The sequence below is a fragment of the Protopterus annectens genome, chromosome 6.part0, assembly GCF_019279795.1.
Source record: "Protopterus annectens isolate FY-2018-M chromosome 6.part0, PAN1.0, whole genome shotgun sequence".
Classification (NCBI taxonomy): domain Eukaryota; kingdom Metazoa; phylum Chordata; order Ceratodontiformes; family Protopteridae; genus Protopterus; species Protopterus annectens.
In genome coordinates, this window is record NC_056737.1 from 1,984,880,611 (window position 1) to 1,984,903,066 (window position 22,456).

The 22,456-nt window shown below is 37.6% G+C and overlaps 1 protein-coding gene across 1 annotated transcript in view; it reads left to right on the plus strand.

The window, feature by feature from the left end:
- The window catches only part of PJVK (pejvakin), a 332,562-nt gene that overhangs the window by 277,715 nt on the left and 32,391 nt on the right, over positions 1–22,456 (plus strand). The window contains exon 5 of the mRNA XM_044075272.1: positions 13,453–13,596. Within this exon, the coding sequence (XP_043931207.1) occupies positions 13,453–13,596 (144 nt within the window). The remainder of the gene's footprint in view (positions 1–13,452; positions 13,597–22,456) is intronic.

Below are 22,456 nucleotides of genomic sequence, written 5' to 3' on the forward strand. Positions count from 1 at the left end.
CCTCTTGGAAGTCTGTATGATACCAAGTATAGTGACAGGGCTTTGACTCGATCTCTGTGGGTGTTACAGTTGTTGCATGTGTCCAGACAGATACATGCCAGAGGGAGCATTATATTCAATGGCTGGTGTAATGAGGGCTGAGTAAAGGGGGTAATGCCACTCCTAGATTTAGAAAACATCCCCTTAGTTATAAGCTGTGAAATATAGAAGGGCTTTCTTACAACAATAGGTACATGTCAGTCAAAAGTTAGGTCACCGTGCACATAAGTTCCCAAGTCCAGAACAACTGGATCAACTCTTAGTGGCTTATTGCCAATGTGGTAGCTCTCTGGGGTAGATGACTTCCAAAAGGATACAATAATGCATTTTTTGGCATTTTTGTTTGTCTCCATTATTTTGTCACCAGTTATTTATTTGGACAAACACTCCTTGAGAATGTTTTGCATCTAAGGGATATAAGTATGCATGAAAGTAACATTTGTGCAAAACTAATTCAGATATGTTTTTCAGTTATTTGTTTAGAGGGTAGGTGGGCTGAACCTGCAGATTCTTTTGAGATTCTGGGTATGTATCATGATATGCAATGTAAAAGAAAACTGCCCTGAGTAAAGACTGAGTATAAATTTTGCTGAGATATGTTTAGGTAAAATAACATTATAGTTTAGGCAGTTATGTTAGCACATGCACAGGTTTCACTGAAATTATAACATCATACAAGCTATCCTATACAAACACAGCAGTTTTCTTACTGTGCATTTCACATATATGTTTCTTACTTCTTCACTAGTCTTATATGCAGTAAAAGCTATTATAATGAAATTGCTTGTATACAAGACAGAACAATTTAAAGGTTATTAAAACTTGATTCAGTATTTATAAATAAAATTAATAAATGTCAAAATCGTCAAATAGGAAATAACTAAAGTGATACATTTTTTATTAGGATAACTGTATGTAGATCCAATTTTGTATCACAGTATTTTCTTTTAACTTTAAACCAGTCCGCAGAACAGCACAAATAAAAATAAAAAACATCTGAGTAGCTACGCCTGTTTCCTGTCTCCATATGGTTTTGTAGTCTTTCTCTCTCTCCACCCAGCATTCTAGCTTTCATCAAACTGTTATATTATCTTGTTCTAGAATTCATCACATCTGACACATTATATAACCTCTGACACCAGGCTCTGTCACTGTGACATTGTTTTGTAATAAAGAGGAGTAGTGTATACTGACTAGAAATCAAGTGACTGCTTTCTGCAGTAGCAAGCTTATGAGGAAAATATCTTACTAAGTTTTAGTATAAAAAAACGCTGATCTTCCTATATGTTTTAAATGTACAAAACTAAGTTGGGTAGAGTAACATGGAAGGTTCAGTCTAAGCTTCTGGGTTCCTCATGATGTGTACAATTCTCTGGGGAACCATTGTAAAGCATGTCATGCTGGTTGAATAAATTACAAGGAAGGTTAAGCTGCTTAGAATGCTGTACATTTTTTCTTACAGTTATTGTTTGCTGATGACTGTGATGCCATGCTGTTGGGTAAAAATAAAAATGCAGAGTCGTGTTCTAATCTTTAGTAACAAATACTATTAGTTATCATAAAATAATTGATATGACAAAATTGGGGATGTAAGAAAAATGTCAGAAAATGTGACAAAATATGAGTTAATGAGAAATGTACTGCAGAAATTAAACTGCGAGGTTATGTTCTTGGAAATTTTACCACGAAGTAAAGAAATGTTCACTGTGGGATAAATAAGTATGATGATGTTGATGAAATTGACAATGGTGAGAATAATGAAATGACTGTGGATGGGTCTATATTACAAGATCAAAACTTTAGTTAATCGAGTAACTAAAGATCGACCTTGTAATATCGAAACCAGAACATCTTGAATGGCCGATTTAACCCAGGGAAACACTTCCCTTGGCCGCATGAAAAAAAAACAAAAAAACTTTAAATCCCAAATCAGGTGAGGAGCTACGCCCCCCCCCCCCCTAACTAAATATACCAATTCCAAGATTGCTCTAAATTGGAGAAAAAGGCATAATCCACATAACGGCCATATGGAGTGTGCGAATGAAAGAAGTGGGTAGAGCAGCAAATTCGGTTTTGGATCGTCACTAGAGTAATGGATGCGTGTTTGTGTAACATTTTGACGTTTCTGCTGGAGTGATAGCATGCAACTATTCAGTTTAATGTCCGCAGTTAAGCTTCATTGCTGTTTTACCTTATGTTTTATGCAGTGATGTAATTGTTTTGGGCCTGGCCTGTCACAGGAGCTTTATGCAGGCTAGCTATACTTTTCCTGATTGTGTATGAGATCTACTGAGTGGACAATGGTAAACTGAACTTGTATCTGAAGCAGTATCATGGGTTGCCGATTAAATTGATTTAGCCACTGAAGTTAAATGGGAATTGTTAACCTGTGCAAAGTGGATATTTACAAAATTTGGAGGACTGGGAGTTTGGACATAAGTGGTGAATAACTTAATTTCAACTATATGAAGAAGTTGCTCTTCGGCATATACAACTTTTTTTGACTATACAATTTGTGAAAGACGTTTTTCTATCCATGTGTGCCCAGTATTTCGTTTATCATTTTGAAGAGCACTCTAACAAATTCATATTTTGTTAGCAGTTTTTCATACAGCTGGCGACATATGTCTGTGCTGGTAGCAGTTTGAAGTGAAAATATCACATCTATGGACTTTTTTGATCTTCTGTAGGGGTATGGACTTTGAAATATATTACTGAATATATTACAGAATTTTTCCGTTTGTGAAAGTTGTGACTGTTTAAAGTCTTTGAGATATTATTGAGTGTATTATTCTGGGTATGTGTTTTAGAAACTAAATTTACAGGTACTATCAATACTGGAATGCTTCTCTTGAATTGGGAAGGAATTGTTTTTATTACTAACAGTATAAAAAAAACTATTTTTTAATGGGTTATGGGAATTTCGGTTACAACAGTATTCTGAAATTCACTGGTTGTATGTAGCTGGGTCTATATTACAACTGGGAAAGTCCTAAACAGCAAATACGGAATCATCGACACATATTACCCGAACTGCGAATACACCGAACACCCTAAACCACGAAATTCAAAATCTCGAACCGTCATAGTTGTCCAACCCCACCGCGCACTACATACTACCTACCCAAACAAAATAAATAAACCACATACGTGAACTAACCAAAACCCGACTTCTAACCCTACATTAAACCTTACATACATTACTGTCTATGCACTTACCTTAACCCGCACCCTAACCCTAAGATCCGTAACTATTGCACACAACTTACGGAGTTATATCCAAACAAAATAAATAACCCACACACACATACACTTAACAAAACCCTACTTCTAACCCTACACTAAACCTTACATACATTACTACCTATGCACTTACCTTAACCCGCACCCTAACCCTAAGGTCAGTAACTATCGTACACTTACCTTACGGAGCTATACCGCAGAAGGGCCAACCATGACGATTTGACATTTCAGATTTTGTGCTTCAGGATGATTGGTGTTTTCACATTTCGACGTATACGTGTCGACGTTTCTGTATTCGGGTAAGTCGACCTTTGCGATTTCAATAGAGAACCGAGGGGCCATCATTATATATTTTGGTGGTTCTTTTCATAATGTTTATAGTGAAGCGTGTACTAAAGGTAGCAGTGAATTTATTGTGGTTATTAAGATACTGATGGGGAGGTTATGTGTTTGAGTAGAAACAGCCTTTGTTATTATTATTGTGTTATATATTATTGGGTAACCTTTATTGTTAAATGCCAATAGGCATATTTATCAAATCAGACCTTTTCTTCACTTGTGTGGCATAACTGGGTCAGGATGGTTACCTGTGGAGAATATCAATGTAAATTCAAAATTGTTTTGATAAAGAGAAGGCGACAGCAGGCACAATAGTTTGTCTATAGATGTGTATCACAGATCTGGTAACTTTTGTACTGCAATATTTGCAGGTTACATTTTTTAGACCTTTATTTCACTTTTTGTGGAATAATTGGTTGGGGTACCTAAGCTTGTGATGTTTAATAATACATTTATAACGGCAATATTGGGCAACATATTGAACTATAGGAATTAATTTGTTGGAACTTTATTTCACTTTGGTGGAATAATTGGTCAGTGTGGTTGCCCAAAGTTAATAATTGTGGCTGTAAAATATTGAGGCTGTTCAACTGCAAGCATATAGGATCTCTTTTTGGTTCTATTTGCCTTGCGCTTTGGTTGGATTTTTGCAATGGACCTGTGTTCAACCTAAGGGGTTCTGTCCATCTGTTTGTTTATTTGATGGTGAGAAAATATATTCATCTTTGTCTGCTGTTACAGGCCTTGGAGCAAAGATAATCTATGCTGCTTGGCAGCGAGTGTATGCTCCTATTCAGTCCATGTGTGCTACAGGCCTTGGGGCTAAGGTAAACAATATATGCTAACTAGCCATTACTTTGTGAACTTCCAGCTGAAAAAAGTATATTTTGTCTATTCTTGTTGTGGTTGGAACTGGGACTGTATGCCTTATACTTGCTCATTTATAGATCCATGTATGTTTATTTGTATTGATGAATATATAGGTTGTAAGGTAACATTGGGCTGGTTTCTTTTTTGGTTTATGGAAGACTTTTTTGAACAGTAACCAACTATATTTAATGCAGCTAAGGCAAAGGGTAACTGGTAAAGACAGTAGCTATAGTAAAGAATATTAGCTAATTACTTTTAATTGGTAAAAATACATATTACTTACATCTGATCACAATATAGCTACTAATTACACCCTTTAACCACCACTACACCTCTATCATCACATAGCCTAGTACCCAAACATAAATTGCAGACAGCATGCATATCACACTAACATCTCTCTCACTATTCCTCACAACACTAGCCTACATCACGTCCATACATACTAATATATCACTAGACAATGCTACATTCCACACAACACATATTTTCCCATCTATTAAAACAGACATAAACTTTTTCGTATCCTCCACAATATTTAATGTTACCACAATACTTTATATACACAAGGCGTATTTACCAAGATGCAATACTAGAAAAACAACACCTAAATCCAGCATAGAACTGACTCACAAAATCAAGCACATTCTGTCTATCAGAAAAAGACTTCTTCTCTCAGGAGATATGCACCCAAACCCAGGTCCGCTCAAAGCTATACTCAAATCAAAACAGTTATCTGATCTTTTAATTCTTAATATCAACACAAGGAGTATATCTAAAAAACTGCTTGACCTGCATGCATTTATAACCCACTACACTCCTGACATACTGACTATAACAGAAACATGGCTAAAACCCACGCCCATATTGAAGAGATCCTCCCTCCAGGGTATACTATCTTAAGACTGGATAGAGTGGATAGAAAAGGAGGTGGAGTTGCAATTCTCTTTAAAAACATGCTAAACATTAAACCTCTTCAAACCCCTCTACCTAATAATGCCGAAAACTCTTGCGTCTGTCCTGTATATAAACAAAACACAAAAAATAGCATTCTTTGTTGTTATATCACTCCAGGAAATAACTCTGCTATATTGAGGAAATCCTACAATGGACTAGAGATAATCTCCCACATGAAGCAATCCTACTAGGTGACCTGAATACTGACTGGTTGGCCTGCAATTCCAACAGCCCTACTAATCACATAAATCTCTATGGGTTCTCTCAATTTATTCAAGAACCCACTAAAGTAGACAAAAAATCCCCAAAACAATCCATCCTTGATTGGACACTGGTCAATGGCCCTGAGCAAAACAACCAGACAGGCTGTTTATCAGACAGTCTTAGTGACCACCTCCCTGCATTCCTAGTACATAAACATACAAACATACCTAAGCCCATAACGTATGGACAAATCCGAAATGACTGCAACCTAAACCCCCAGGATCTAAACACTATTCTAAAATAATGCAACTGGGAGGCACTACTTTCCCTTGGTTTAGACGAGGTATTTGACTACTGTAATAGTATCTTCACTGATGTCCTTAACAGAGTTGCCCCCATCAGGAAAATTAGAGTTAAGACTATCTATGCACCATGGCTAAGTAGGGACACAAGAGCTCTACTAAAGTCCAGAGATAAGGCCTGGAAAATCTGGAAGAAAGATAACACTATCCAAGCCAAACAAAACTACCAACAGCTTAGGAATCAGGCCAAAATACAAACTAAACTTGATAAACAGAACTGCTTTCTTACTGTCCAAATAAAACACTCAAAAAATCCTCAAAAGTTTTGACAAGTTATTAACTCCCTACTTAAACCAGGCAAAACTACTACTCCAGCTCCCAACTCCATGAATAACAATATGGACATAGCCTCTCAATTTAACCAACACTTTGCAGAATCCATAAATGGTATTATCCAGCCAATTGTCCAAAAACAACCCTCCACATATCCCAGCCAAGTGTCTCGATAACATTACTCTTTCACCTGTTTCCCACCTCCAGAGTTAAAAAAACTGCTTCTGAAATTAAAACCTACCACCCTTGCAGCTGATAGTGTACCTGCCAACTTCCTAAAACTAGCCACAGAATCCTTATCCTACCCTGTTTCCATCCTCATAAACCGCTCCATAAAAGAATACTACATCCTTCAACTGTGGAAAGTGTCTTACATTATTCCTCTTTATAAAGGCGGTAATTCTTATGACTTCTCTAATTACCATCCTACAGCTATTCTATCTTTCCTCCCCAGTGTGCTAGAGAAATGTATTCACGCTCAAGAATTGCATTTCCTGAACACACACAAACTTCTCTCCACCGCACAACATGGGTTCCAGCCACACCACAGTACAACTACCACTCTTCTCTCATTTACCAATATAGTAAACCAATACAGAAACAACTATAACTATACATCTGCTATATTTTTGGAGCTATCCAAAGCATTTGATATGGTTTCACACTCCCTACTATTAGATTCACTAGCATCCCTATCCTTTGCCCCTTCTACTATTGCCTGGTTCAAGAACTATCTAGCTGATAGGCAATGATCTGCCCAATGGCAAGGGACACTATCTCCTCTACTTCCACAACTTTCATAGGTGTACCTTAAGGCTCAGTAATGGGCCCACTTCTCTTTTCTATCTACACTAACAATCTACATACTTCCATCCAGCATGCCACACTCATACAGTACGCAGATGATTTGACTTTAATCTGTTCAGCCCCATCTCTTTCCACTCTTCAACAACAGACCCAGGAATCCTTTAGCTCTGTGGAAAGTTGGTTCACAACTATCCAAATCATCCTTAACCCTAATAAAACTAAATTGCTTTTATTTACCCCCAACAAATCAAAGTCTGCTCCACTTTCCTTTTCTATTGACTCCAAAAATGGTACTATCATTTCTCCTTCTGCCCATGCCAAACTCCTTGGTGTTGAGATTGACCAAAACCTTCTCTTTGATGTCCATATCTCTCAAACCATCAAAAAGGTTCACAAAAAAATGGGCTCATTATAGACTCAAACACTTCCTCTCAGATCAAGCATGGATCACCCTAGCCCAAACTTACCTTTTGTCCACACTATTGTATGCAGCACCAATTCTTACCTATATCAGAAAACTTGACCTTGATAAACTTGAGTCATGCTATAATAATATTGCCAAATTTGCTAACAACGCCACCTTCAGATCCATCATTTTCTAGTTCTAAGGGATTTAAAATGGTTAGAATTTCCTCAACTACTAATTTACCACCAACTGGTTACTGCCTATAACATTCTGAAGAATCCTGATAAAACCCCATCGCTAAGTCAATTACTTACCTCCTATGCAACAAATCGCACACTCCGCTCTTGTGGCAAATCACTTCTATGCATCTCTAGGGCTAACAACACTGCTGGCAAAGCACTTTTCTCCCACACCGTTGCTAGAAACTGGAACAACCCCCCCCCCCCCTTCACTGACCTCCATCCCAACCACCTCACACTTCAAAAACTCTCTAAAATCACATTTCATAAGCACCTTGCCCATGCATAAACTAAAATCACTGCTTTAGCTCTGTGGAAAGTTGGAAGGGCTTATTACTTGCTTACTGTAAATGCTACAGTTTCTTTTTACATCCAGCAATTTTTATCTCTTTAATATAGTTACTTCATTCTAACATGATGTATGTAATGACTCTCAATGCTAAAATGTTTTTGTCTGTTTAACTGCTGAGTCGTATCCTGTCTGTTTTACATTTCTGTCTTATTAGCTGGATTTTTGCTGTTACAATGTGTTATCATCAGTTTTTACTACTATGTATTAAATTCTAGTATTTCTGTTAATATATGTGGAGCTTTTCTCCCCGGGCCTCCACTGTAAATGGATCCAGTCCAGTCAGACTATCTCGGTAAACAAATGTAAAATGAATAAATAAATATACAAATCCATCCATGGTGATTGTGGCATGCAGACTAATTTGTCGGAATATGTAGATAAAATACAGAACTAAAAAAGATGCAGTAATTACTATTACTGAAGTAACAATGTTTCTGGTTGTATATGATGGCTATTATTGCTGAATATATGTCAGTTTTGTGAGCACCATCTCTGTGGCAACTAGCAGTGAAAGTGAGAAACTGTACAAACTAGCAGTACAGAGAAGTTTAAGCTTTCTTACGTGGGGAATTCTCCTGCATGTCCTCACCTTGTCAGGGTAAGACCCTTTGCACTTGCTACCTAAATACAATCGCCATTGAGGTCATTGCCTCTTCAAAAAATGACTCTGACTTTCCTGAACTAGTGCCTCATACAATCAGCTGCAATCAGTTGGGAGGACTATTAGAACTGGACATAATGAAATTATTCAATTGCCCTTTACTGCACACCTTGCCGGGATGTTTTGCAAAAGGAAATTCCACATAATGACATGGAATTTTGTCAAACTAAGCAACCAGGACCTCTGGACTGATATTAAATGTAGATTCTAAGGCATCACATATGTGGTATGTGCCACATTGCTGTTTACTCTTACTGGATAGCATGGATGCTCCACCCCATTTCTCAGAAAGGTACCCAAAGCTTCCTGAGTACTTACTTTTGAACCTATATAGAAGTTACTGGCATATTTCAGTGGCCTCCTGTTTTTCAGAAGAGTACTCAAAGCACTGTGTACAGGGCACTGGGACATTGCAATGCCATTCAGTTTCTATGAAAGCCATTTAGAGAAATCTGTACAGATCACAGGACTATTTCTGTGGTCTATTATTGTTGTAAGTATTTCAAACTCATCCACTCCATATAAAGTAATTGATATGACAAAATCACTTATATGGCATGGTGGGTAGTTAAGTATGCAGCATTCTTGATAGCTTCCAGGAATATTGTATTATCACATAGTCATTCCTTCAGGCTACAGAACTGCAGATAGTGCTAAGCATTATAAACTGTATATACCTTCTCATCAAAGTTTGACACAGTCATAGCAAATGATATATGTCAACAGAAAGAGGTTGTTTGTCTTTCGGCTTTTTCCCGGTAAAGGATCGCAACAGCGGAACTCTGGTCCGCTAATGATTGGCAGTAGATTTTTACGAAACGCCAAGGTGCCAGCTTGAAACCCAACCTTCAACGAAGGCACACCCATTTATGCATGCATGTCTTTCGAACGCTACCCAACCATGGGGAGAACATGCAGACTCCACACAGAAGGCACTCCCAAGCCCAGCCGAGAATCGAATGGGAGAACCTCTTGCTGTGAGGTAACAACGCTACCTCTGTACCACCATGGAAGACATCAACAGAAAGAGGTATAGTTCCATAAATTGAACTTTTGTATGCAGTGAAGATGACATAAACACAAAGGCTGTGGAAGACATTTTAGGAGTGCCCAGGTTACTCACATCTGGCTGAAGAAAAATCTGCATCATGCCTTTTACCATGGGATCATACCTTGTGAGCAGCTCAATGACAACTACTTACCAAAGATAAATCATATTAAGTGAGGGACTAGTAGTACTATATACATATGTTTGTGTGTATGTATGTATGTAAGTATATGTGTCTATGTCAGATGATCGACTTTTCAGAAACTGAAAAATAAAATATCAAAGAGACCATATGAAAAACTTGAACATCAAAAAAAACCCCCAAATATCTACCTTTTTTACATATCTGCAGGGGGCAAGCCTCCCTGCACCCCTCATGTGTGTGTGGGGGGCTGTGCCCCCATACCCCCTGCAAATTATATATACCAACTCTGAGATCGAACTACAGTGAGGAAAAGGGTAAATTTCCTGATCTTCGCTGTACCACAATCTCCAGTCAAAAGCTTTGAGTTTTCAAAAACTTGATCATATGGTCTCGACCATATGGAGTTCAAGTTTCTGAAAACTTGATCAACTGATAGGGACCCATGCTTATACATGTTTTTAGAAAAATAAAAATAAATACATTGTAAATGCTGTTGATGCAACTGTATACTGCTTGTGAAATCTATAAAGCATGTACAATATAGCATTTTTTCCTATAAATACATACTTGTAATGATGCACTGGTGTGTGCTGCATAATATATGCACTGTTATTCTTGGTGATTTAGATTTAATCCTGTAATGTGCAGGGGACTGACTAGAAAGGGAGCATTTGAATTTTCTTGAAGTAAATGGAAATGCAGACATGTAATATGTTTTTGTGGGTGTGACATTAGAACCTAGACTAATCAGTTTTGCTAATGTTGATGCACATGTAACATGCTTATTGTCATTTCTGCAGGTAATGTTGCCTCCCTGCTATACTAGTAGATGATGCCCCCAAACCTCAATTCTCAGGCATATATTGAGGAAAGATATCACAGGACACAGAGGCAAGTGTAGTTCATCATGGAATGTTTGGCCTCCTGAAGGATAAGTTCAAGTTCAAGGTGACAGATACAAATGAAGTCAGCAGGACTCCTGGGAGACCAGTCGTCCATAGTCCAGCGTGAAGATGGTGCTAGACATTATAACACATAAGGTGCCCATCCACAGCATATATTATTCAATGAACTGTGTATGGAAGTTAGAAAAGGATTATGGATCCTGGAGTTGTGAGGTTGAAATCTTTCCCACTGAGCAACCATTTTACTAAACATATTTAAAATGTTTTAGTACACAGTTATTGAAAAAGTCATTTTTTGACCATCGCTAAGTACAAAGTTATACTCCAAGGCATTCACTGCAGGGGAAATTCCCCTTTCTTGAAGGTGCAAAATCTCAAAGTTAATTATATTATTAAAGTGATACATAGCATGAAGCACACTTGTTGAACCAGGGGTAGTAATGGATTGAGTATAACTAGTTAATATATGTATATATATCTATATATATCCATTCATCTATCCTGAACCCCTTTTCCCATTTTGCACATGGGGTTGTTGTGTCACTTTCACAGTGACAATCATCTCGAGCCAAGGTTTACACCACTGGGTGGCTAGCCCTGCTGCTGTAATTCATTCGCACCGCTCACTCGCACACACACTCTCGCCTATGGATAATTTAGTGTGTCCAATACACGTACTGCACGTCTTTAGAATGTGGGAAGAAACTGGATCACACGTGCACGCACACACCACACACACACACACAGATATATATATATATATATATATATATATATATATATATATGTATATAAATATAAATATGTGTGTGTGTGTGTGTGTGTGTGTGTGTGTGTGTGTGTGTGTGTGTTTAGCCACCCAGTGGTATAAACGTTGGCTTGAGATGATTGTCACTGTTGAAGTGACACCCCAACCCCATGTACAAAATGGGAAAAAGGGGTTGAGGATGGATGTGTGTGTGTGTGTGTGTGTGTGTGTGTGTGTGTGTGTGTGTGTGTGTGTGTGTGTGTGTGTATGTGTGTGAGTGTGTGTGTATATGTGCGTGTGTGTGTGTGTGTGTGTGTGTGTGTGTGTGTGTGTGTGTGTGTGTGTGTGTGTGTGTGTGTGTGTGTGTGCGCGCATGCGTGTGTGTGTTTGTCATATAACACAATATCGCTACCTAGTATTAAGAAATACATGATCAGTAACAATCATACTATTGGTCTTGTCTAGATGAATTTCATACCATTCAAGGCAAAAGTTCTAACCATGTAAAAGTGTTATCTTACTCAACATGTTGCCAGTGAAAAATAATTGGCAAAATGCACAAAAATATTCTATATTTTAAGATAATTTTCAGTAAATACTATTCTGTACATGATATTTCTCCTTTATACTATTTTCACTGAAAGAACTGCAAACAACAAAAAGACACACATTTTATAGAATTTGCTGTATCTTAGAAAACAAAATTAAATTATTTCTCTAATGTTTGGTTTCCTTTAAAGCCTTCAAACTTTCTCAAAGTTATTCAATGAAAGGAGCACAAAGTGTAACAAATTAACCAATAACCATAATGGTATGCTTAAGACTGTTTCAAAACATCAAAAAGACTGTAGGAAGTCACTATTAGTATTAAAATGTATTAAAAAGTTAAGCGCTTTTGTCAATTTATTCATCACAATTCAGTCCTGTCATATTTCTGTGGAAAGAAGTAGTTTTCTACAGTTCTTTGGATGTGGTTTTGAGATAGTCTTAAGCCTAACTTTCTCAAAGATACCATTTATTGAAATATAAAATATAGACCGTGGGTAAACAAAGCTAATTTTCTTAACAGAAAACTAAAAAGAACTTTAACTAGAAATAATGTATTTATTGCTGTAAAATGCACTATGCATCAATAAGAACTGGTTCCAGCAAACAGCATCGTATATAAGCAGTCTTGCAATTTACTATACAGTCTGAAATGTGGAAAAAATGGCATAATGTACTCAGTGGAAATGTTATATCACTATAAGAAACATTGTTTTTATCAGGTAAAGAATCACAAATGTTATGTTTAAAAACTACAGCTCAAACCTTATGATTTAGATATGAGACACATTTTTTGTCAGTAATTTCCAAAAATGCTTTGTAAATCTTAACTCTGTCAACATAGGTTCATAGGTAGGTACTTGGCTATTGGCCCAAGGGGCTACGTAAGGCTAGCCAACAAGGTTCCCTGGCTTATGCCACCCAAGAAAGTTATTTTCCTGTGCCACTGTCAAGCAGAGACAAAGAAGTGATCCCCGGGGTGTATTTCCTATTTCCCATCCACTCATCAAGATTTTTCTTGAAGAGTGCTAATGAAGAACTTTGCTTGACATAGATGGGTAGCCTGTTCCAGAGTATGGGAAGTCTCTGGGACAGGAATCTATCCCTCCAGCAGACTGTAGGAAATTACTATTAGCATTAAAATGTATTTTTACACCCAGGGCAAGCTTGAAATACATCCTCAGTGGATCAGTCCTCTCCTCTGGTTAAGAAATCTAATTCAGTAAATAAATAACGTAATGGGAGCACACCCTTCATGCACACATTCCTAAATTGTAACCGTCATATATTTTTGTTTCTGTGTAACAGAGCTTTGTGTTGCCTCTGAATCAAAAGGAGGATTTGAAAAAGAACAAATTTCAGAACAAATAGGAGGCGTGCTTGGACGTTTTTCTATACACAGACTAAGGAGGTGTTTCTCTGACTGGCTGTATGGAAGTCCATTCAGAGCAGGTAAGACATTCAGATTAAGCATGGAAAGTCAAAGCTGTTGTTGTCAACAGTGACACATTTTTTTGTAAAATATCAAAAGAAAATGAAATCTTTTACTAGCACCTTTGTGAAAGTTATATACTAGTAACACAATTGAATTATGACTTAAATTGTTCCATTTTCCTCAGACTTGTACCACAGAGCCATGAAAATCAGGGGCAGAAACTGCAGTGCCATGTCAAGCTTGACTTTATGTGATTTAGGTGACCAAGCCATCTAGGTTTTACTTGTCACAGCCTTCTTTTTTTTATTTCCTCTGCTTCCCTTTCACATTAAACCTTAATGGTTTATGAAGGTTTTAAGTGTCTGTGTACAGCTAGGTTGCTTTCCTCTGATGCATTATTTTCCTTTTAACTGACATGTGCAATGTATTGTTGCAGGGAACTGTTAATGCTGAAGTTATCCTATGACACATTGTATCCATTGTAGTTTATACTTGAAACATTGTTATGCTGATCTGTTACAGTCATGGTTGAGTACCAACCCAGCTACTATTTGCTGCTATTAAGCAAGTAAACACATGTATGCAGTCCATATTTACATATCATTATTGTTATTATTATTATCCTAGGATCTAATGTCCCCAAGGACTCCACTCTAAGCAGATTCTCCGAAGATATAAAGTTCTGGAGAACAGATGAAAATAGATGGATAATTGAATGGTGCAGCTTAGGCATAGTCATCTGGGCAAATATAATTTCTACCAAGTAAATCTGTAGCACCTTAAGTTTCCATATCATTTGCCCAATGTGCCATTCTTTATAATCTAACATTTATGATAAATTGATTGCAGTTTAAATGGACGAGACATTATTGGTATACTTGATAAGTCCTGTACAGCTACTGTAAGAGAATTTAAGAAAACTTTGTGCCAGCTTTCCAACTCAACTAAAGAACAAACTATGTAGGTGTCTAGCACTGAATAGTGGGTTTAGATGAGTACATGTACTAAGAGCAGGACTTATTAATTCAACAAAATAGTATAGTGTCCCCTATCATTCTACAAGGTTCCTTGCAACATGGTGAATCTTCATTTTTGTTACAAATGTCTCAATGGGCCACTTTACTGCAGACAATTCAGAAGTGTATGTATTTATCTATATATCTATGTGTATATATAAATATGTATATATATATATATATATATATATATATATATATAGAGAGAGAGAGAGAGAGAGATACATACATATATATATATATATATATATATATAAATATATATATATATATATATATATATATATATATATAAATATAAATACACACACACACACACACACACACACACGTCCACTTCTTTAACTCGAAATACTGAAATCCTAAATTTCAGTATTTCAAGTCGAGAATGTCAAACCCTCAAAATCACGAAACACCACAATCACGAACACTCACAACATCGAACCTAACAAAACACACATACATACGCAACCCTCCCCCCAAAACAACATAAACACTACAAAAACAAACACTATAACACCACCATAGGTTTCTGCAGGGAAGCAAACCCCCCCTGCAACCCCCATGTGAGGGGCTATGCCCTCCACCCCCCCTACTTATATATACCAACTCCAAGGTCGCATTAACCCAAAGAAAAAGGAACACATACCTTCCCTGACTGACCTTACACTCCCACTGCAGACAGTTATATGTAAACTCACTAACAACACACACAAACACATACTACACATGTACAAAAATCACCACATTCAGCACTCACACACATACATTCTCATCCACCTACCCCAACCTACCTGTACAACTCTCCATAACAACAAAATATTAAAACATTAACACTAAAACCCTTAAAATTTAAACACCTACCTGAATCTCCGTAAAGACCCAAACATCACCCGCCACACCACAAAACCCTTAAAGTGACAGCACACACTAAAGAAAGCACCAACGTAAATCCACCACAAATTTGTTAAACCAAGATTTGAAATAGTGCAGTTTCAAAAAACTTCACTTTTGATATTCTCGACTCAAAATACTGAAATTCGAGATTTCAGTATTTTGAGTTAAAGAAGTGGACCCATATATATATATATATATATATATATATATATATATATATATATATACATACATACATACATACATATATCTGTATCTGTATGTATGGGTCTACTTTTACTGACCAAAATAACACTTGTTCTTATCGCAAACATCCAACTCCACTTCACAGAACTTCCATTCAACTGAAAGCATGGACTACTGAACTTCTTTCCCTGGGAAATTAACCACTTGGCCACCAGGGAAGAAAAGTGAACGGAAAAAAATTAAACTCACCCTAGTGGGGGGCTTTGCTCCCACACCCCCCTAACTAAATATACCAACTCCGAGATTGCACTACACTGGGAAAAAGGGGCCAAATTCACCCTGGTGGTCAAGTAGTTTGTTTCCCAGGGAAAGGAATTTGGTAGTCCATGCATTTGGTTGAATGGAAGTTTGCTGAAGTGGAGTCGGCTATTTGTGATCAACAGTCTACTATTCTGGGTGAACAAAATATCTCAGTTCCTCAAATATCTAGCATCTGCCTCTATCAAGCACACTATCACCCTTCAGACCCTTTCAATTAAAATATGTTGAGTCACAGCTAACTCACTATGGAATGAACACCAATGTCTTACTGTTTCAGAAGTTTAGTGGCTTCCAGTACAGACCAGGTCAAATCTTCTTGGTTCATTACTCTTTAAAATGCTTAAACTAGACAGCCCCTCCTCTCCCTCTCTTTTCCAGACTTTTATCTTCGACTCCTAGCAAACCCCTATTCAAAGACTGCACTCCACTAGCCATTTCCTTTCTGTAGTGGCCCCAAAACTATGACAGTCACTTTCTCTTGATTTATCTAATCACACAAACTATCCTCTGTTCAGGCCACAGTTCAAACAATACTTACAAAAACAGTTTGAATGTAATTGTCCTTGTAAAGGACATACCACCTAAACCAATATCTGCAGCAGAGTAGCATCTTTACCTCCCGCATACCTGATCCACCTGATTAGCTCATTCATACTAAGTTGTTATTCACCTTTCTTTACCATGAGTATTTTAAGCTTTACTATGCATAATCCAGTTCCCTGTTTCATATTTCTGGTCTCCAATAGCCTTCCTAACCTAGCTACAACTACCTATATCTACACCACTACTACCTCTTCTTTAACTCTAGTATCCCTTTTCTGTTCCACTATGTAATTGTACATATATTTGATTTGTTAGATCTTCTATGTATATATCGTTTGTCAGATTTTCTATGCATACTTAGACAATCAAATGAGGAACAGGAAATTCATCCCTGGTTTGGTACCTATGTCTCTAATGGACACAGGTAGCCTATAAACAGTTCATCTCCCAGGTCTCTGCTTGTAAATGTTTACACTTAACAAGAATACCAGAACTTGTCAGAGATTTGGGATGCATGGCTAGGCTTAAAACGGCTCATGGGTTGTTAGCATACTAAACACCTATGAACCTATACTCATAAATGTAAATTACTGTTATTTGTATACTGTACATTGAGTTTTACATTATTCTTTAACCCACACTAAGCCTGTAATTGGTCATTGTCTGTTCTACTCTGGTAAACAAATTTAAATAAATAATAAACCCCAAATCCTGCTACAGTGAGACAGAGATCATAACCACTAACCCAATGAGCTTCCCAAAGTACCAGTCATCAATATAATTTCAGTGGATGAAGGTAGCACCTAAAAGAGTCAAGCTATCCTTTATTTTAGCTCTTTATTATGATATTAAAAGGGACGGTGGTGGTGGTGCTGCAGTAGCGTTGTCACCTCAAAGTAAGACGTTGTCCTGTTCGATTCTCAGCTAGAGCGTCTTCTTTGTGGAGACATGGGTGAATGGGCGTACCTTCGTTGAAAGCTGTGCGTCAGGGCCGGCAACTCGGCACGTAAAGAAAACTACTGCCAATCATTAGCAGACCGGAGTTCCGCTGTGGCGACCCCTAACCGGGAAAATCCGAAAGACACAACAACAACATTATGATATTAAAAGGGGAGAATTAACATATATGAGAATGTATGATGTGCCCTCACACTACATATCATGTTACTGTCTTTTAATTTGAAGGTTTGCAATAGTTAGCATTTTTTAAAACATGCGTAAATAAGTGGCTGTTGCAGTCCATGTGTTTATACATTCAATGTGTTTTTCAGAAGTAATAATCTTTGGTGATGTTACCTTAACTTTACTAGATTTTATTTTATAGGCAAGCCAGGCAAGTGCTTTTCTATTTTAATCATTGTACAAAGTAGCAGTAGCCTTGCAAAGATATTTGCTGCAGCAGGAATGCATAGAGACATAACATTGTAGCAAGCAACAAAAAGGAAGGGGCATAAAGACAATTTAGGACAGGTGTCAAGGTAATATTTTACTACTACAAAAGTAATGTGAGAATAAATGAACAGTTTGTGTTTAGGGAAGAACTGATCAAAACTCTGTTAATGAGATGGAGAAATTGAGGAAAAAAAGAAGTGAAAGCTATGGAATGACTGGAAAGAAATGTTGCAGAAGGGTAGAAGCAGGAACAGCTGCCCAGAGAAGAATATACAGATGTCATTGTCTTTAGATTATGCTGTAAAAAACATTAAAAGATACCGGTTTCCCTTAAAGGAGAAGATGGTCAAAGTAGAACCTGACAGAGTAAACACTGATGGCTGTCATAATGGGAAGAGGGAATAAATTTACCTATACATTCACAAACGATATCACAAGTAAAAAGTTTTGTGTCACTATTCAGGTAAAACAGATGAAATGGTTTGTAAAGTTTATGGAACAAGAACCCATGCTCAGTTGAGAGGCTAGAAGAGAGTTAGTAAATGTAATTTATTAGGCTAGACTTAAAAAATCTTATACATATAATTCATCCACTCCCTGACCTGGCTCCTCTTCCTCACCTTTCATTGCAATGTAATTTCTTTCATTAGGCTTTACTCCCAGGCATCAGACATCGCGGGATACTTAAACTGAACTATTCTAAATACACTTTCCAAGCCCATTTTTAATTCTAAAGGACGATATTTCATAAAACAGGTGTCTCATGTGTGACATTCAAGATGAACCACGTATATTGCAATATACATCATGTCACTCTTCCCCAAGTTTACAGTAAACAGATGCAACCGCTGTGAGTATAATGAATCATTTATAATACATTAACCGTAGCTAACAAAAATGAAGATATCAAAATAGTGAACATGTAACAAAGCAAAACCCAAAATACATGCTGGTATGGTAAGGTTAAATGCCAAAAATAGTAAAGGGAAAAGAAACAAAACATAATCGTACACAACTTGAATAATATAGGTCCACACTTATCCCGTCCATCTATTCCATCTCACCATCCACTCAGGAAAATAGGACGGAGGGCTTATCTTCAACAGCTCACCATTACCTAAACTTCTGTTTTATTTCACCTATTATACTAGACTGTAATCTCCAACTCCAGAAGATCCCAAATTTCCTGTCTGACCAAAACTTCTGCTGGATAAGTCTGATATCAGTATCCACTCAGTTGTCCCACTTCAGTATCATGCACTGCCTCTCCTGCTGGTCCTGTCTGATGATAAATGAGTCCAGCTCTTGCATCCTTCTTAAAAGAGAATGCATATCAAATGACAAACAGCACCAGTGACTCTGGTAAATCAGGCTCACATCCAAGAAACCTGTGTGCATGGAGTCCTAGGACTTCTGTTTTAGTTACTGTTGTTCTGGCCACTAACAGAAATGCGCAAATCAAGCTTAGCTCATGTAGAATTAACAGAAAAAGTACTGAGCTACAGACAACTCCACTTGGCCAGAAGCTACATAGCTCATTTCTGTCTGTTCAGCACCCTGAATAAGCTTGCTTGCCTGTCATATCCAGTTGCCAAGCATAGAGCCTGATTTATATATGTTACACTGAATCACTGAGTCAGCATACCATACCCCCTTTACTTGCACTTTTTGATACCAGCTTCTATACTGTACCTTAGCTCAACTACTCAGTACCTGACCGATGCAAGTAGAAAATAATGACCCATAAGTCAATTGCCACATTGTTGTACAACTGTCCCTAAATTAAATGCATACACTCTGAATCATCGCCCCTTGTCACCCTATCTTTTTAAATGTAATGCAGTACATAGCCCCCCTCATTCCCCAAATTCTTAGTTACACCTATCCATTGTACCCTTCATTCACAACTCATACCTTAAGATGCACTTTAACTGTGAAGCTTTATATTTGCAGTGCAGTGGTGCATCAGTTAACATTGTCACCTCCCAGCAAGAGGTTCTCCAGTTCAATTCTCAGCTGTGGTACCTTCTGTGCAGAGTCTGCATGTCCTCCCTTCATTTGAGTGGGTTTCCACCCACGTACTCTGTTTTCCTTTCACATTCCAAAGACATGTCTGGAGAGTTTTTCCCTGGGCGTCTGCTGAAAATAGGTTCTGTCCTAGTCTGACTTTCCCAGTCAACAAATGTTAAATAAATAAATAAATAAATAAATATGCATGACATAAATGAACACAGACTGACTATTTTTTTTTCCTTCAGTGCAAGAACAATTACAATGTTCATTGTTTACTGTGGAAATAAAAGGGGCTTTTCAACTTAGACACTTTACATTTTTCATCCTTGCACTCATATAGCAGAAGGAAGATTGTACAACTTACATATCATCCCTAGAAATACTTGGAGAGTGTCTAAGTGTCCACTTTAGTTGGGGGGCAATGCAGGAAGTTGTGGGATAAAAAATAAACATTCTAAGTAGCTCAAAACTGAGGTAATGAGCTCCAACAGCTCATGTTATCATAGAGCTATTAAGAATACGTATATCACTAACAACATATCCACAGCTATGTTAGAATATTAGAAACAGTAACAGCAAAATATAATGACAGTAAACCACCCCCAGCATCCAGGATTCACTTGCAAATAGATAACTGACACCAAAACAGGTATACATCATGGCCGAAGATTCCATAGCAGTAATACATATACGACTTAGCATCATGCTTAGTCCTTTTTCCATATTCTCGTAATGAACATTATATTTGGTAAGCTACTATAATATCCTCTACACTTTCTTTAGGTGTTTATTATGAGATGTGCCTCTACAACAACCTTTAGGTTATTGATACTTTCATTCATCTATTTTTTTATGATAATGTCTTACCTTCAGGCCAAATTTGCCATCACGCCTGCTATACTCTTCAGGTAATCACAGATCTCGCCACCTATCTCTGGTATATCACAGATCTTTCCAAACTCCTAGCTTCACATTATCAACTAGCCTTCAAACAAAGTATCCTCACATGCATACATATTTGATCAGCTCATTCTTTGCTGACTCTGTTCCTAATGTGACAAATAAAAATAAGAGGAGAATTTCAGTGAGTATATCAGATAAACTGTCACCTCTGTCCTAATCCAGCTATCTTCCTTTACCTTAGGGGGCAAAAGCCTGCACTTTCTACCTTTATTCTCTTGCTGCTTCAGTCACTTGTGTCCTCTCCTGTCTCCATCGCTTTTCATTTGAGTCTCTAGTACAGACTCTGACTGTTCTGATTCACAGTGATAAGTTCCTAATTTAAGTCGCTCCACCCTTGCTTCGTGACCCTTTCAATAAGGTTTGATGAATTGGTCTGTACATCTGTCTAGGAAGGGGCTTGAGATAATAATGGTAAACCACTCCTTGCCCATACTACAGACAGGATAACACTACCATTCTTTAGACAATCTAAAGCCTTGATGTTTCACTAATTTGCATTTAACCTTGCATTACCCCTTGCCTTTGTCTCCTTTTTTTACTCCCTGGTCATTATAGAAGGAGTATTTTTAGTCTTTTGGATAAAATATTTTATCTGGCAAAAACATTTAGCCTCCTGAATATGTGGAGGTGCACTCCTCCTGTTTTTTGTTTTTTTACCACCTCTAACATATCTGAGTAAATAAGCTATGCTTGTTCCTCTGCCTATTTTATCTTAATTTTTCTGAGTAGACCTGCCTTAATATTTATAATACAGGGATAAGTTTTCAACACACTTTACCTTCACTTGCCCCATCATCAGACAACTTTGTTTCCTCCTTTTAACTAGAAGCTATTGTTGAACTGAAAATAGTGAAGCATGAGCAGCTACCTGGGTCATCTGCCCATCAAATCCAGTCAGCTGGCTTGATGAGTCCTGACTACTGTCATCCTCAGCCAATGAGGCCTGTCTGGTATGACCTTGATCTTGCATTTTCAGGTACTTAGTTATGTGGTGCAGAAGACCATGCCACCCAATTTCACAACTGCAAAAGAGTGTTGTCTGATTAAGTGACTTGTATATGTTCACACAGTAGGCAAATGGAAGCTGAGGGAATCAAACCTCATACCAAAGGAAGCAGCTTATTAACAACTCATAGCCTTAAACCTCTGTACTAACTGCCAGACTAAAATGAATCTAAGCCATCTGGTGTGGTGATAAAATCCAGTGGCTTTTGAACTTCCAGCATCAAAGTTGAGTGTGTTAGCTACTTAGTCACTACCACTGTCAAGGAAGATCTTTATATTTTTGCCTTCCTGTCCAGTATGTTAGGCTGATGAGAAGTATATTGTCACTACTAGCTCTGTTCCCAAACTAATTTAGTATATACTTTAAGGCACAGACCTGCCACAGTACCACTTCTGTGCTGTAGGTAACAGAGACTCATTAGTACCTTATAGCCTAATACCTTTTTTCTCAGTTGCCAAACTATTTCTTCATTCACCTCTGTCATCTCCTTCTGGGCTGTGTACACCTCTATGCACAGGCCTGCCACTTCCGCCATAGGGT